Source organism: Phocoena phocoena, chromosome 17, assembly GCF_963924675.1.
Source record: "Phocoena phocoena chromosome 17, mPhoPho1.1, whole genome shotgun sequence".
Taxonomy (NCBI): Eukaryota; Metazoa; Chordata; class Mammalia; order Artiodactyla; family Phocoenidae; genus Phocoena; species Phocoena phocoena.
In genome coordinates, this window is record NC_089235.1 from 39,967,139 (window position 1) to 39,984,001 (window position 16,863).

Genomic DNA, 16,863 nt, shown 5'->3' on the forward strand with positions numbered 1-16,863 from the left:
ACTATTGAATGTTTTCCAAGGGCCAGGCATTGTGCTAGGTGCTGGGGGTACAGTGGTGGACAAGATTCTCTAACCTTATGTGACTCATGGTCTATTGAAGGTGACAGATGCTAACCACACAAAAATAAAATTATAACTTTGATAAGCGAAGGAGAGGTAAATGGTGTTATGAGGGTGAGGGTTCAATATACCCTTTTCTTTGAAGTTTGACTCAGATGAGAAATAAGACATAGGAGTATGAAATGGTTCTGAGCACCCAATTTCAAAGTGGGGAGGAGATTTCTTCATACCAACAAACAATTCTCTGGACACCAGCTGGGTATCCTACAATTCAACTCAATTTTGACTATCTGCCAGAAGTACCATCAGAATCTACAGGCTTGGGTTCAGTCCAACAAGACTCCCCTGCTACCTCTTCAGACACCAGTTACAAGTACAGGTTGTCACCTGTGTTTCTGGTGAACTGGCTGTAGATCAGAGGTTCCCAAGACCCCCTCCTCAGGTTTGATTAATTTGGTAGAGCAGCTCACAGAACTCAGAGAAACATTTTACTTACTGGTTTATTTTCAAAGGATATAAATCAGGAACAGCCACATGGAAGAGGTTCATAGGGCGAGGTATGGGGAAAGGGCTGGAGCTCCCATGCTCTCTCCAGGAGAGAGAAATCCCTACATGTTCACCAACCGGGAAGCTCCTGAACCCTGTACTTTTGGGTTTTTATGGAGGCTTTATTACATAGGCACGATTGATTAAATCATTGGCCATTGGTGATTGATCTCAGCCTCTCCCCTCCCCAGAGGTCTGGGGGGGTAGGACTGAAACTTCCAACCCTCTCATCACCTGGTTGGCTCCACTGGCAACCAGTCCCCATCCTTAGCTGCTTTCCAAAAGTCGCCTCATTAACATAATAAAAGATACATTTAAGCTCTCAGCGCTTAGGAAATTCCAAGGGTTTGGGGAGTTGTGAGCCAGAAACCCGTGGTCAAAAACCAAATATATATGAGGAATATATTTTGGTCATCTGAATGATTCTGATTCTGATAAAAGTTGCATTGGAGAACTCTTTTTCATGTGTGACCAAAAGGCCTTTGAATATCTTCCACCCCAAACTGAGTTTAGTCCTTAAATTTCAGGCCTTCCCTCTTGAATGGCCAGAGCCTTGGTAAGCCTGCTGCACCGATACACACCCGTGCTGCAAAAGGAAGATCCAAACTGTAAAAGCCCATAAGTGTTTGTTGAGTATTGTCATCTCACACTCACAAATCAGATAACTTGCTGCCACGAGGAGGAGCAGTTAGGGTTCTGAAGTATAGGGAGGGGAATAAAAGCAGGGAGAGGTGAAGAATATTGATACAGTATAAGATTTAAGTTTCCTCTAATTATGAATACAGATCCAGAATCACAGTCATTTTAGCAGTACCCGTGGTGCTTTCACCAACAGAAAGCATAGTTATTTTCTCATTGTACTGGTTTTTTACAGGTATCTTGAATATTGTTTATATACATCACTACTTCCAAATTATAGTAATTATTAGACCTGCATTTAATGTATTAATAAACAAGTACAAATATTGCTGTATTACAAATACAAATTTTATTATTTAATATCAGTATTTCAGTATAATTGGTTTCCTTTGTAAGCCTATGTATTTTATGCATTTAGAAATGTTTTCTTACAAGGGGTCCACAGACTGCCAAACCCATGACTAGGGGGTATATCTGTGGAAACTTGAAGTGAGAATAAAGTTCACTCTAACAGTTAGCAATCCATAGTACCTAAATAGGATGAAGAAGTGTATTAATCCATGAATATTTTAAGTGATTCAGGGTTTGATTCTCATCTTGTTGCCTAGTAGTACTAGAATTTGGAGCATGGTTTACCTTTTCCCCTCCTTCCCCTCCTTCCTCAGTTTTATTTCTCTCTGAAAAAGAACTTTTTGTTATTCCCACCATTCTTCATTGTTGGATCGGTCATTTTAAGTTCAAGATCCCTTTTTTGAACATGTAATCTGCATTATTCTATCATTGGTCCTTAATTCTCTAATTTACTCACTAGATCTCTAAGACATGATCATCTATTCATGCAGATAACTTGCATGGTCCCCTAGGAGGTGCCAGGCACTCTACCAGGTAGGGCAGTAGGGATTAGAGAGATATGAAATCTAGTCTTTTTGAATCTTTTCAAAGAGTTCCTATTCTAGATAAGTAAACCAAGAGCTAGAACAAAGTAAAATACTATGAGAAAGGTATACAGAGGGTGCTCTGGTCATCCAGAGGAGAGCTACTAACTCACTTGTGGAAGGTAGGTAGGGGAAATCAGCTTAAGGGAGATTTTCTAAACAGGGCCACAGTCTTGAGAGATAGAGATTGGCCAGGCTGTCAGTTTTCTCACGTGCGTGTGTGTGTATAGGTGTGTGTGTGTGCGTGTGCGTGTGTGTATAATAATCTGGGAAAAAGAAGTATTCTTTGGGAACCAATACTATGGGATGAATGTGAGGGAAATAGCGAGATATGTCCGGAAAAATAAGCAGGGAACAGATCAAGTGTTTTAAGCAGAAATTTGACATGATCAACTTTACTCTTTTAGGGAAAATCTCTCTGGCAGCAATGATTGAGAAAGATTTGAGGAAAACAAGATTAGAGGAAGATAAACCAGTTAACAAGGTATCATAGTAGAATCTAGAAGTGAGTAGCAATGGAGATGGAGTAAAGGGGCCAAAACTAAGATATTTGGGAATTGGAAACTAAATAAGGAGTTGCAGGGACTGTGGTGGAGGGATCCTAGGAAGAGCTGCAATTCAGAAGCCAAAGGAAGAGTTTTTAAAGGATATGATCAGAGAGAAAAGAAGGTAAGGAAAGAGAGATGAGTGTAGACTTCAAGAAGTCTGGCTATAAAGGGAATCAGAGGCTAAGGCAGCAACTAGAGAGGGGTGCAGTTTTACCAGGAGGGAGAAACGTGTGTGCATTATGGGATGGAAACACTGAGATTGTTCTGCAAACTCTGGCTGGAACTCTAATCATTTAGGGAAGTAGTAGAAAAAACTGAAAAGGTATGTCGGGACCATATTTTAGAGGGCCCTGAAAACCATTTGGGTGAGTTTTCATTTATTTCTGTAGGTATTGGGAAACTAAAGATTTTTGAACAGAACGTGTCTTCTCATAGTTATGTTTGAAAAGGATTCATCTGGCATTTGGTTGAATTGGAAGAGAATTTAAAAGTTGAGATGTTAATTAGCTGGCTATTGAAATAAAATGGTAAGGAGAGGTTGTATATGAAGAAATCAGTGGATTGGCACAATGGTCCAATGTCTAGAGCAGAGAGTTTGTGTTCCAAGTGATGTCATATACATGTAATTCAATGTGAGTAGTCTCTCCTGGAGTTATACACCAGACTCTAGCATTGATTCTGGCTGACTGGAAAAATAGGTTTGGTATTTTCTGAAATGGGGAAGTTAATGGTTGGAGGAGTTACTGGTTAACCAGAGGAAACGAATGCAATTCCTCTGTCTTAGCAACATGTATTCTATATACATCCAGCTACTTCTCTCAAAGCCTGATTCAGTATGCATTGTTTTAAACCTTAAGTACATTCTCAAATTGGTCCTTTTGCTTTCATATCACCCTAGACCTTATATAAATTTTTTATACTTATTTTCTAATTGTTTCCCGTGTGTTCAGTTTTATTCCATCTTAATAAAGCCCTCCTTGAGGGCTGTAGCCATGTCTTGTTTTTCTTGTCTTCTCTCTAGTACTTTGGTCACCCTGAAGTGTATGATCAATAAACTTTTATTAGATGAATGTTACTTCGTAACCTTATATTCTTCTAGTCTCTTTTGAGTTTGTCATCAAAGAATATATCTTAGAAGGATCTTATTGTTTCCTTAGTCTTAACTACAAAAGTTATCTTCTGAGATGTTATTTTTCCTTGATCATCTGTGTGAAGCAATGACATCCACAAAGTTTTCTAAACTCTTCCTCTTCTGTCTTCAGCATTTACCATCACCTAGGGTGATGGGTTTCTTTTGTTTCCTGTACAAGTTACAACTTAAAGTAAGGTACTGCCTTTTATTTGCACAAGTTCATTTTTCTGTACACCTGGATTTTTAATCTTTTTAAGTTAAGGGCCCTAATTTTTCAATCCTGTTTTTAAAAAATTAATCTCAAAAGTAATAATGCAGATTGTGTAACAGACCCAAATAATATAGATATGTATGAAGTAAAAAATGAAAATCCTTCTTTCCCAGTCCTCAGAGGTCACAACTGTCAGCAGTATCTTTTCAGATGTTATTTTTTGACTATACTGCATATATGTACATTAGAAAAAAAATCACCAGAAAACAGGGTAACAGGGTAACAGTATACATAAAATGTTGCAGTTTGCTTTTTTTTCATAAGGATTTATTATTTAATCAGTACCTGTTGAAGGATAGTTAGGTTTCTTTTTTTTTTTTTGCAATTAAAACAACATACTGCAGTTAAAACCCCACATGTATATCTTTATACATTTATGCTAATATATCTGTAGGCTAGTTTACTAGAAATGGGATTGTCTTGTATTTAGAATTTTTATAGGTTCTGCCAAATTGCCTTCTGAAAAAGTATAACAGTTTATGTTCTCTCCAAGAGTACAATTTTACTACACCTCATCTATATTAATGTCTTATTTCATCCTCATTTTAGTAACCCACATGTCTCTTGATTTTTTAAGAAGTGAGTAACAATATGTTGCTGAAAATTAGAGGCTAAGCTTTTTCATTGTCCTTCAACATTGTTGTATTTTCATGAGTATTAGGAAAGAACTCAGAAAAGAGAAATCACATAATAATGATGTTTATAGGATAGCTCATGTATGACTCTGTCTTTTCCAGCTTGAAATACCTCTGGACTCCTTATGTGTGCATGTTAGCAGCATTTGGTGTATGTTCTCCTGAACTTTGGATGACACTTTTCAAGTGGCTTCGATTACGAACTGTACACCCAGTATTGTTGGTGAGTCATTGTTATTTTGTGTTAAGTTCTTGTTTCTCTTTCAATTATATAAATGGGAACCACATGAATATAATTAAAATAGCATGAGTAGGGCTTCCCTGGTGGTGCAGTGGTTAAGAATCCTCCTGCGAATGCAGGGGGCACGGGTTTGAGCCCTGGTCCAGGAAGATTCCACATGTTGTGGAGCAACTAAGCCCGTGCACCACAACTATTAAGCCTGTACTCTAGAGCCCATGAGCCACAACTACTGAGCCCGCATGCCACAACTACTGAAGCACACAAGCCACAACTACTGAGCCCGCCTGCTGCAACTACTGAAGCCTGAGCACCTAGAGCCCGTGCTCCGTAACTGGAGAAGCCACTGCAATGAGAAGCCCGCACACCGCAACGAAGAGTAGCCCCCACTCGCCCGCGTGAGAGAAAGAGAAAGCCTGCGTGCACCGATGAAGACCCAACACAGCCAAAAATAAATAAATAAAATAAATAAATTTATAAAAAATAATAGCATGAGTAAATCACATTATGATTTATAGGTAGAAAAAAAGAAAAAGATTCTATGGCAAACATTTTTTAATAATTTCTGATTATAAAAGTAGGGTGTTTTCAATGCAGACTACTTAAAAAATAGAAGTTAAAAATATACGTGAATCAATGTGAGAGGCTTTCAAAAATTAATTTTGATAATATTTTTCTCAGTTTGATTTAGAACTATGGAATGTTTTCAGTGAGAATGCAACATTTACACTGTGCCTGCTATGTGTAATGTGCTTGCAGTAAAAAGATAAATAAAACATAATTAGGGGAATTCCTTGGCAGTCCAGTGGTTGGGACTCCACACTTCCACTGCAGGGGGCACAGGTTCGATCCCTGGTTGGGGAACTAAGATCCTGCATGCCCTTCGGTGTGGCCAAAAAAAAGAAAACAAAGAGATTAATTTCATCAGGTGGATTATAGTCTCCCAGTCATAAAAACAGATAAGAAGTGTTGATAGGGTGCTGTTGGAACAGAGAAGGGCTAATTAATTCAGTTTTTTTAGGGATTCCCTTTGGTGTATTCAAAGGGAATAAAAACAGAGGTAAAGAAAAAGCACGATATATTTAGTTTTGTTGGCACATAAAATGTGAGGTAATAGTGGTCAAGAAATGAGACTGGAGAAGTCTAGGAGGGTAAGGTCATCCAGGTCTTTGAGTGTCCTGTCGTGCTTGGTGCTATCCCACAGGCAGTAGGAAGACACTGACATGTTTATGCAAGGGCAGGAGAGAGTCAGCCTTACATTTTCTCTCAGCTCACCCTTATAGTTCTGTGAAGGATGGGCTTAAGGGTGAGAGACTGGAATCAGGAAGGGGGCTGTCACCCAGGTACAGGCCATGGAGAATGGAAACGATAAAAACTTCAGTTGTTTTGAGAGCTCACTATGTGTCAGGTACTGTTTGAAGCATTTCACATGCTATTCAAAGCTTACAAATATCCTGTTAGTTAAGTTTTATTATCTGTATTTTATAGAGAAAGAAACTAAGGCATAAAGTGGTTAAATAACTCACCCAAGATCACATAACTTGTAAGTGTAAGAACCGTGATTCACTCCCGGGTTCTTCTAGCTCCAAAGCCCATTTAATTAATACTGTACTACACTGAAGTGGAAAAAATAGTTAGAAGAGTAATAAGATTTGGTGCCTCAGTAAGTATGGGAGAAGGAAGAATAGAGAGAAATCATAGATGTTTCTTAGGTTTTGGGTTTGTGTGACTGGATTGTGGGGTCACCAACAGACATGGGACAATAGGAAGAGAACAGGTTTTGGTAGGGAGATGATAAGTTATCTCTAATTATAGTCATGTTGTATTTTGCCAGTCTTTTTCCAGAGGAATTTATGCATTCTTATCTTAGCATAGTAGTATATTGATGTATATTGGCTATTTTTCCTGTGTTAATTCATTGTCTTTTTGTTGTTGTTAGCTATTTTCATAGCAGTTCAATGTTTTTTGTAAGCTCTTCATAAGTTAAATTCCTAGAAAAATTGTCAAATATTGACTTACTATTTGAAATATTGCGATGTACATTACCCTTCTTACGTTCTGCCTTAAATTTATATTGCAAATATGTATTTCTCACTTTGTCTCCAGCTTGATATAAAATTTATTATTCTTCACCCATCTCACTCTGTGAACTAGGTTCCATGCTGACTCCAATTTCTCTGACTGAAATTGTTATAACTGTAAGAATATTTGATTGGTCACAGAGTCAGTGTCTAGTACCTCTGTAGTACATTCTGAAATATATTTATCCATAACCCTTTTTGCTTTAACATTTTAGGCTCTCATTCTGAGCATGGCTGTCCCTACCATAATAGGTCTCAGCTTATGGAAAGAGGTAAGAAAATTAGATTTTTCATAAGATGAAAACATATGTTATCTATAAGGTAGTGATAAATTTATATGTGTGTGTAGGATACTTATATTGGAACAGTATTCTAACAAAATAAAGCGTGATATACTTAATAATACGTAATTTTCTACCAATAGGAGCATGATAGAAGAGGTAAAACATTTTTACTCTGATGCAATTTTCTGTAGTCTAATACTGGTATTAATTCAGTTTATAATTGACAAAGGAAATGGCTGAATAAATGGTATTTATTAGTAAATAGTAAAAAGTATTTTGGCAATCTCCAAATTTAAATATTTATAAAATAATGTAAACTCTTTGGCTTATCGTAATGTAACATAAAATTAATTACCAGTAAACCTGTGAATTATTTGACTTGATCTGAAATTTGTTTACTTATTTATTCAGTGTGCATGTGCATGAAAGATACAACTGATGATTAATTGTTTGGCTGATAAAATTATGTATTGAGCGTAGGCAGTGAATTAACCATACAGTAGATTATTTGGGCTGAGAAGAACTAGCAAGACACTGAAAGAGAGTAAAGCAATTCATGCCATTTTTTCTGTGAGAACAGTGTTGTAATATTGTTTGTCATAAGCTGGCCTCTTAGTCTTTGGAAGTACTCTGAAACAGTTTTAAACTTTCTAATTACTTACACACAGGTTTTGGGGATTTTGTTTTGTATTTTAGTTTTTTCCAAGATTAATGACAGAATTAATGGAACTACAAGAATTTTATGACCCAGATACGGTGGAACTTATGACCTGGATAAAGTAAGAACTGAACTGCCCAAGACTGTTGTTAAGCTATTAATTAATCATTGAATGCTATTTAATGGATTCAGGGGAAATAATAAATTAATCCTTTTCCAAGTTCTTCTCATAAATCTCAGGGATTTTACCCTGTATTTTTAGGGATATTTAGTTTTCATTTAGACATATAATTCTAATTTTCTAATTGAACTCATTTCCATCAAAATACAGTATTGATAAGTTTTAGATATGAAACTCTAGCTGTTAAACATCTAGAAATGTGGAATAAAAAGGAACCAATGTTCTTTTATTTAGAAAGTCAAGAGATGCTGCTTTTAACCGGAGTTGGAGGTGAATGAGCGGTGGATTTCTAGTCTTGATAACCAAGGTTAACAAGATTTAAAATTTTAACACTCGTGCAGATTTTAATACGACAGGAGATGTGCTCTTGGGCCTACAGAAGCTGGGAATTTTAATTGAAACACCTCGTTCCCTCCCCTAACATACATATATAACTAAGGGACCCTCAAAGGGCTACACTATCAGTGAAAGGATGGACTATCACAAAATAGCCATCAAGGGGTAGAGAAAGATGATAAGAAAGCACATCTTCCTCGGTTTCAGCTCTTGGTCAGAAATAAAGTGTCTCCCCTGAATTTGTAGCAATGCATCTGAATTCACATGTTTGTAGTTTGAAATTATACTTGTCTAATCCAGGAAACCCTATATCAAGAGATTAGCATAAAAAGTGGTTCTGGAATGGTCTGGAGTGCCTGATATAATCCTCAACCCAGGCTACCCAGGATTTCACAAATAAAGCTTCATGAAGATAAGCTCTAAAGTTACAAAACACATGAAGAAACAGTTCAGCACAGCAACAATCAGTTGTTGGTTGTGATAAGCAATAGAAGTAGACTTCTAGCAATTTCTGATAATAAAATTTGCTTGCGTCAGCTTTTGCTGCACAGTAGACTACCACACAACTTAGTGGCGGACAAACAATAAACATTTGTTATTTTGCACCATTTCAGTGGTCAGCTGAGTAGAAGCAATTGGTAGGATTCTTCTGGTCTGGGCCAGCTCATCGGGGACTGGATAGTCTGGCATGGCCTTTCTCACGTGTCTAGACTGCGTAGGTGTCAGCTGAGGTCATGGAGTTGACTTAGCCACATGCTTCTCATTATCCAGCCCAGGTGAGACTGGGCTCCTTCATAAGGTGCTGGTTGTAGAGTTCCCAAGAGCAGCAAGAGAGGACAAGTCGCAAGGTCAAGCATGTTTTAAGTCTCTGCTCAAATTATGTTTGCTGTTGTCCTGTTGGCCAAAAGAAGTCACAGAACGAAGACCAGCATTTCCTCCAAGAGCATACCTATAGAAAAGAATCATTGTAACCATTTTTCCAACCAGTCTACCCTATGGATAGAGACTATGAAATAGTATGAAAATTTTTAAACACATAGAAGAAGAAACTAAAACTTGAAAAAGGAATGAAACACTCTCAGAAAAGGCCAGGATAATAGGGGGAAAAAGGCAAAAAATGTTTCTAGAAATGAGGAATAGGTTTATAGAATAGGTATATGGAAATGAGAATAATAGGTCTTATTATAACGTCTCGTTATTATAATGACACCTCTTGTATGTATAAAAATTATTATTTTTTTAGATCATCCTTAACTACTGCCTATTGATACTTTTTTGTGAATTGTATTCACCTTTGTGGAACACTGACTATATAGCCTTGTGTTGTCATTAACAAAAGAGAAAGTCACATCTGTGTGTGTGATTTACCTCAATATTTTCAAAAACAGCAAAGGCCTGAACATTGGACCTTTTACATCAAATGATTGGACATTTATGTCACTGTGTTGTGATTCTTCTGTTTCATTTTAGTTTCCCCATTACTGAGGGCTCCTTGAGGACAGTGGCTGTGTGCTGTCTCTCTATCTTCAGAGCTTGACAATATCACTAGCACATAGTAGGTAGATGCTGAATGTTGAATACGGGGAGGTAATAAATAAGTCAGGACATAAGAGCAGCCCTTTGGGACCTGTCTTGTGAGTGGCATCTATCTGGGACTTTGGATTATGATTTAGAGTAGAGAAGTCCTTCCTGTGTTATCTGGAGATAGACATATGGGTAAAGGTAGGGAAGGAGCAGGAGGATAGATGGATCTGGAAGGAGTTGGGCTCTGGTGGTTAATATTTGCCAAAGACGAATTTGAGAATTCACAGTATCAGCATTGAATTGTCACTCCCGTTACCCTGCATTATTTTTTAATAGCATTATTACCACCTGACCTATATGCTTATCCTCTCCCCCTGCTCCCTCTTGAAAGCAGGGACCTTGTCCTCCCACCTCTCTTTTTAAAATATTTATTTATCTTTAGCAGTCTGAACAGTTTCTGGCACATAATAGGTGCTCAGTTTTTTTTTTAATAAACCCCAAAATGAAATGAAATGAAAACTGACACTGAAACTTAAGTGTGCAATACATTTTAAGTTGCTTGGTATTTCAGAATTGATATAAATCAGTGATCTAAATAGTATACTTACCTTTTCAGTGTGTGAATCTTTATGGTTCTTTGCAGAAGGCAAGCTCCAGTCGCAGCTGTTTTTGCAGGAAGTCCACAGTTAATGGGTGTGATTAAATTATGCACTGGATGGATGGTGACAAGCTTGCCTCTTTACAATGATGATGATCTTCTCAAGAGAAATGAAGATGTAAGGCATTTTAGATTCTACATTTGGATCATTTTTATTTAACTCCTTAGTATAGTTCTGTAATGATGCATATGTTCCTGGTTAGCTAGGAAAATCCAGACAATTTTAGAAGAGTTAATTAGCTTCAGTTTAAAAAAAAAGCTGTATAATACATTTAATAAAGAGAGGCCAACATTAGAATATGAAGTTCTTTGTTTTATGGAAAGTATGGATATGTTTCTAGGAGAAACATTTCATTTCCCATAAGGTTTCAAGGGACTGATGTGTAATATTTTATAAAGGGAAGCATTCTTTTGAGAATATCATTGTTCTCAATCAAATTACTGAAGGAAGGCTTTCAGTTAATGTCTTTATACACTTTGTATTTCCAAGCCAAAATTCTATTATTGCTTATAAAACACTGATTGATTTTTCATTATGGGCTATTATTAATAACTTAGTATAACATTAGTATGGTATCTAATTGCTTCTTCTTCAGAGAATATATTATTTTGCATGTTTGGTATGGATTTAAATAGTAACTTCATATCTGAAGGTAATGACCAACTGAACCTGAGTTCTAAATATTCTGTTTTTCAGTTGGAGAGAATTTCATATAGTTTTTAAGTATACTCTAAGCTAAAGAGGAAGTATAGCAATATAGAAGTTAGACTCTAATACAAAGGTTAGACTCTAAGCTTTGTGACCTTGAGCAAGTTTCTGAATCTGGAAGTAATAATAATTCTTACCTCCTAGTTGTGAGAATTAAATAAGATAATGCACTATGCCTGAAACAGTAAAATTTAGGTGTTAGCTAGTATTAATATGTACTATTAAATTATAATTGTATGTGCGCACACACATTCACATATAACCACAGAAAGTAGAGAGGAGTTCAAAAGCAGGAACAGTCAGTTTTGCCTACAAAACTCCAAGTCTTCATAAAGGGCATTTGCTTGATCTGGGCTTTGAAGGATGACTAGAAACTTGTTTGGAAAAAGAATACAGTGATTCCAGGTTAAAAAGTCACATGAGCCTTGAAATTTGTATGGCCATGGAACTGGAAAATAAATAAGGCCAAATTCTGGAGGACCTGGAAGGTCATGCTTAAGAATTTAGACTTACCCTAGAGGCATTTGGGAGTCATCAGAGACCTTTCATAAGCCCAGGAGTGGAACCTTAGATCTGTTTTAGAGTTAATTAAGGTCAGGGAACAGTTGAAGCAGGGGAGAGGTCAGAGACCGGGGAGATCTACCTTGAAATGATTTACCTGAGAGACAACAGCTGCCTCTGATTAGTATTTGCTGCAGTTGGAAAGGTAGTGTTGCTTAGAAGATATACTACTGCATATTCCTAAACTTTACCTTTTGTGGATTTAAACCAACAGACACTGACATGGCTTTGTTTTCTTTGTTGTCCTTTGATTGGTCTTTGTCCTAATATAGAATTTCAGAATCACTTATAATTAGGTCAGAGTTCTAATTAGGTTCTAATTAAATTTAAACATTTTAGAGTTTTTAGTTTAATGTGACTTGGCTGTGAGAATAGGAACCATTTTTTTTTTTTCAAATCTTGGTCTTTCTATATAGTGTCTAGTACATAGCAAGTACTGAAAAAATTTATTGTTAAAATAAAATTCAAATTGAACTCCATAAGTGAGACCATACCATTTGAATTAGACACTGTCTATAATTCATAACATGGGACTAATCTTTATAATCAGTGATTATAGGCCAGTGATTCTCAAACCTGGGAAGATGGTACTCCCAGGGGACATTTGACAATGTCTGGAGACATTTTTGGTTGTCACAGCTAGGGGAGGGGTTCTACAGACACCTAGTGGGTAGAGACCAGGGATACTCTTAAACATCCTCCAATGTACAGAACAACCTTCCATTCTGTCCTGACAAAGAATTATCTGGCCCAAAATATCAATAGCGTTGAGGTTGAGAAACCACACTCTAGTCTAACAGTAATGTTATTGCCATTGCATAGAGGTGTTTTTTATAGGCCCCAGTAGTATGTTACAGTTTCCCCAAACTTTAAAATAAGTAAAAAAAAATATAAAAAACTATAAATAAGTATAAGCTGGATAAGATAGAACCATTCACGTGAACTTATTTAACAAAGTGAAATGAGTGAGAAACTTCCTCTTGATTTATTAACATTCTGTGTTCCACAGAATGAGTATCTCTAGCACCTCAATGGACATTGGACCTAAAGTTGCTCGATAGACAGCAGCCGTAACATGTAGTAAGCAGCTGCTGAATATTCTGCAGGTAGACTGGAATCTTGTCCAATCTAGGTTGCAAATCTCAGTATTTTCACAACAAACAGTATATGATACTTTTGGCCTAACTTTTGTGATTATCCAAGGTTAACGTCTCAGAAAACCTGAAAAACGTATTAGAAGATCCAAAGCTTATTATCTAATAAGGTCAGCAAAATTGTAATGGAAAACACCACGTAATCAAGACATGAGTTTTAAGCATGCATCCCTGTTCTTTCAGTATTTGTGACAAGGGTCAAATTATTTTTAACCTCACTGACTTTATCTCATGTATAAAGTGAGTATAAAATACTATGATACATGGTAATAAAAAAAAGTAATGGAACGATTACAACTCAATAATAAAAAGACAACCCAATTAAAAAAATGGACAAAGGCCATTTGCAACAACATGGATGAACCTTGAGGGCGTTACGCTAAGTGAAGTAAGTCAGATAGAAAAAGACAAATATTCTGTGATATCACATATATGGAATCTAAAAAGGCTGAACTCATAGAAACAGAAGAGTTGTGGTTGCCAGGGGTTGGGAGGGTTGGAGAAATGGGATGTTGGTCAAAGAGTACAAACTTCTAGTTATAAGATGAATAAACTCTAGGGATCTAATGTACAGCATGGTGATTATAGTTAATAACACCGTATTGTATATTCGAAAGTTGCTGAGAGTAGATCTTAGATGTTTTCCCCAAAAAAAGAAATGGCGATTATGTAACATGATGCAGGTGTTAGCTAAAGCTATGGTGCTAAACATTTTGCAACATGAGCATATCAAATAAACATGTTGTACACCTTAAACTTACACAATGTTATATGTCAATTATATCTCAATAAAACTGGGGAAAAATGGGCAAAGGACTTGAATGGACACTTCTCAAAAGAAGATACACAAGTGGCCAGTAGCAGATGAATATAAGCTTCCTGAGGGAAGGAATCAAGTCTTAGTGAATATCTTTATTTTCCACAGATAGTACTAAGAACGTAGTAGAGGCTTAATGTATAATTTTGATAAACAGAAGTTTTAAATGTCTTTTAAAGTTGTTGTTTTAATTATATTCTTTCAGATCTATCAAATCTATTCAAAGCGATCTGCTGAGGATATTTATAAAATACTGACATCCTACAAGGCTAATTACCTAATTGTAGAAGATGCTATCTGCAATGAGGTGGGAACCGTGAGGGGCTGTAGGGTTAAAGATTTATTAGACATTGCAAATGGCCACGTAAGTAACCATTTGGAAAATTAAATTTTTTTGAGAAAAGTGACTTTATTTAAACTTATAAAAGTATTTTCAAACTTTATTTTTGGAACTTAACTAAGAATATAGTTAAAAGTTATATAACAGTCGGGGGGAGCTTATTAAAAGTAGTTTGAACTATTTTTTCAATGTACAAAAGAAAAGTTGGGCAATTTTGCAAAAAAATGTTTACCAATATCTCGATTCCTTATTTGTTGCCTGTACTTGTGCATGTTCAACATTTATAAACAAAAGATAGTTTGTTTTGATTGATGATTTTATTTTAACATATTATAAAGAGCAGCCGTTTGTTTTGTTATATTCTTATATTGAGAAATTTCTTGTAATTTGATACATATCTAGAAAAATTGCTTACTAAATTGACACAGTCCTGTATATTGGGTCCCTATTAGCCACAAAAATTAGTGTATTCAGAGCTACTTTAGTTGTTAGGATTTAACTGTATCTTAAGTTTTCATTGATTTTAGCTATTTTACCAAGCTTTCTTACTTCTCAGCCTACAGTGTATACTGTATACCTGGCAACTAAGACTGACAGGGGAGTTTGCATATCTGGTAATTAGTGTTTGTATATCTGATAATTAGGCACTGGAAAGGGTGCCTTTACTCCTGGGAAAGTTGGGGGTGAAGGATCTTAGGCATAGTTCAGTAGGTCATTCTTGTTTGGAGTGCATATTCTATTCAGGTTGCAGCCAAGACTTTTTCTGTCCCTTCCTAATTAATTAGCTCTTTGTCGTAATCATCCCAGACCAGTTTGGAGGTGAGAAATTAATTTGTTGGGTATTTTTGGGGGGGCCACGCTCTGCAGCATGTGGGATCTTAGTTCCCCAACTAGGGATTGAACCCACGCCCCCCGCAGTGGAAGCGCAGTCTTAACCACTGGACCTCCAGGGAAGTCCCGAGAAATTAGTTTTTATGATTTCCACCTTTCCCTCTCTTCATGACCCCTTAATGTTATAATATAAACTTATTCTGTTTTCTGCTGTATGTATTTTGAATTTTCTCTGTTGGCACTTGATAACTGTGGTCTTTGGCTTAATTGGTGACAAAATGGAATTTTATTAAACATGAGGTATTCAGTAATTACTCCTGTATTGCTATCTGCTGTCTAGAGCCTTATCCTCTGCTCTTGGCTACCCTCTTGCTCCATTTTGAAGATCAGGTTACTTCTTCTTTCGTGTAATGCCAGGCATGGACTTAAAGCGAATCCATCCTTTTATTCTTAAAGTTGACTCTCTGACATCTTTCCTAGGCATTAGAATAATATTTAGTATTTTATTATAGAGAACTCTTCAAGCTGGCTAAGCTCTCTTAGTGAACCTCATTAAGGTGAAAATGTAAAGGATTGTACTGTCACAGAAACTTGCTTACTAATGTGAGTCAGTCCTGCACAAGGAGAAGAGTATGAATATACATTAAGAGTATATGTCCGTTTCTCAGCCTTGGCAAGGCTCCATGATAAGGTTCTTCAGAGGATTGATAGTAGACTATGGAGACATAGCCTTCTAAATTTTAGGATTAAATCTTTTAAAAGTTGGAAAACACTTTATACTGATTTCTCAATCTCAATGGGAAGCTCAAGAATTTAGTGGACATGGTAACTCTTATGAAGAGGCTTTTATTTGCTGAACAATATGAGATGTTTGCTAACCAATGTGAGATAGTCCATGTTTAGCAATAATATATTTCTTCATATAAATATCATCACTTGTACATTGATTGCATTTCTCCTGTAAGCTTAATAAGCTTTTTAATATTTTGTTTCATATCGTTTGATAGGTGGTTTGTGAAGAAGGTGACAAGATAACCTACTCAAAACATGGAAGATTTTGTCATGAGGTCAAAATTAACTATTCTCCTTATGTGAATTATTTCACTAGAGTATACTGGAACAGATCCTACTTTGTGTATAAAATCAACACTGTGATATCCTTTCAGTCTTGAAAAATAGCAGAGCCTTCATTTCAAAGACTTATACCACCTGAAGTAAAATGCAATTTTCTTCTACCTACGTGGTGTCTTTTGGAAATCAGAGTATGGACATTTGAAATGTTGCTGCTGCTTTTCCCCTCCTGCTGTTAACTGGATCTAGAATTCTGTGGGGGAAAGAAGATCAAACATTACTGTCCTTTGGTAAAATGTCAAACCTGCCACTCGGCATCATTCCAGCCAGGTGTCTTCCTTACTGCTACATGGTCTTTAAAGATTTTACCTTCTAAACTATTGTAAAATTTTCCTCATAAATCTTCATTCCATCATAACATTAGTCTTGAATTTGAATATGTTCAAGGTCAGAGTATATATCTCAAATATAACATTTAATAAATAATTAATGTGATATAATTATAGCATAGAAGGAAAGAATTATTCTTTCCCTCAAGGAAGTTTCTGAAGGTATTTCATGATGTATAATAGAACTGAAATATTACAATAAAAAACTAATTTAAATGTTCACTGAAAATTTGTGGCATTTAAATTAAAATGGAAATTATATAAA

The 16,863-nt window shown here is 36.2% G+C and overlaps 1 protein-coding gene across 1 annotated transcript in view; it reads left to right on the plus strand.

The window, feature by feature from the left end:
* Nucleotides 1–16,310, plus strand: part of DPY19L4 (dpy-19 like 4) — a 58,918-nt gene extending 42,608 nt beyond the window's left edge. Inside the window, exons 14-19 of the mRNA XM_065895528.1 lie at nt 4,869–4,989; nt 7,301–7,357; nt 8,066–8,148; nt 10,712–10,844; nt 14,173–14,331; nt 16,146–16,310. Coding sequence (XP_065751600.1) covers nt 4,869–4,989; nt 7,301–7,357; nt 8,066–8,148; nt 10,712–10,844; nt 14,173–14,331; nt 16,146–16,310 — 718 coding nt within the window. The remainder of the gene's footprint in view (nt 1–4,868; nt 4,990–7,300; nt 7,358–8,065; nt 8,149–10,711; nt 10,845–14,172; nt 14,332–16,145) is intronic.
* The last annotated feature ends 553 nt before the right edge of the window (nt 16,311–16,863 follow it).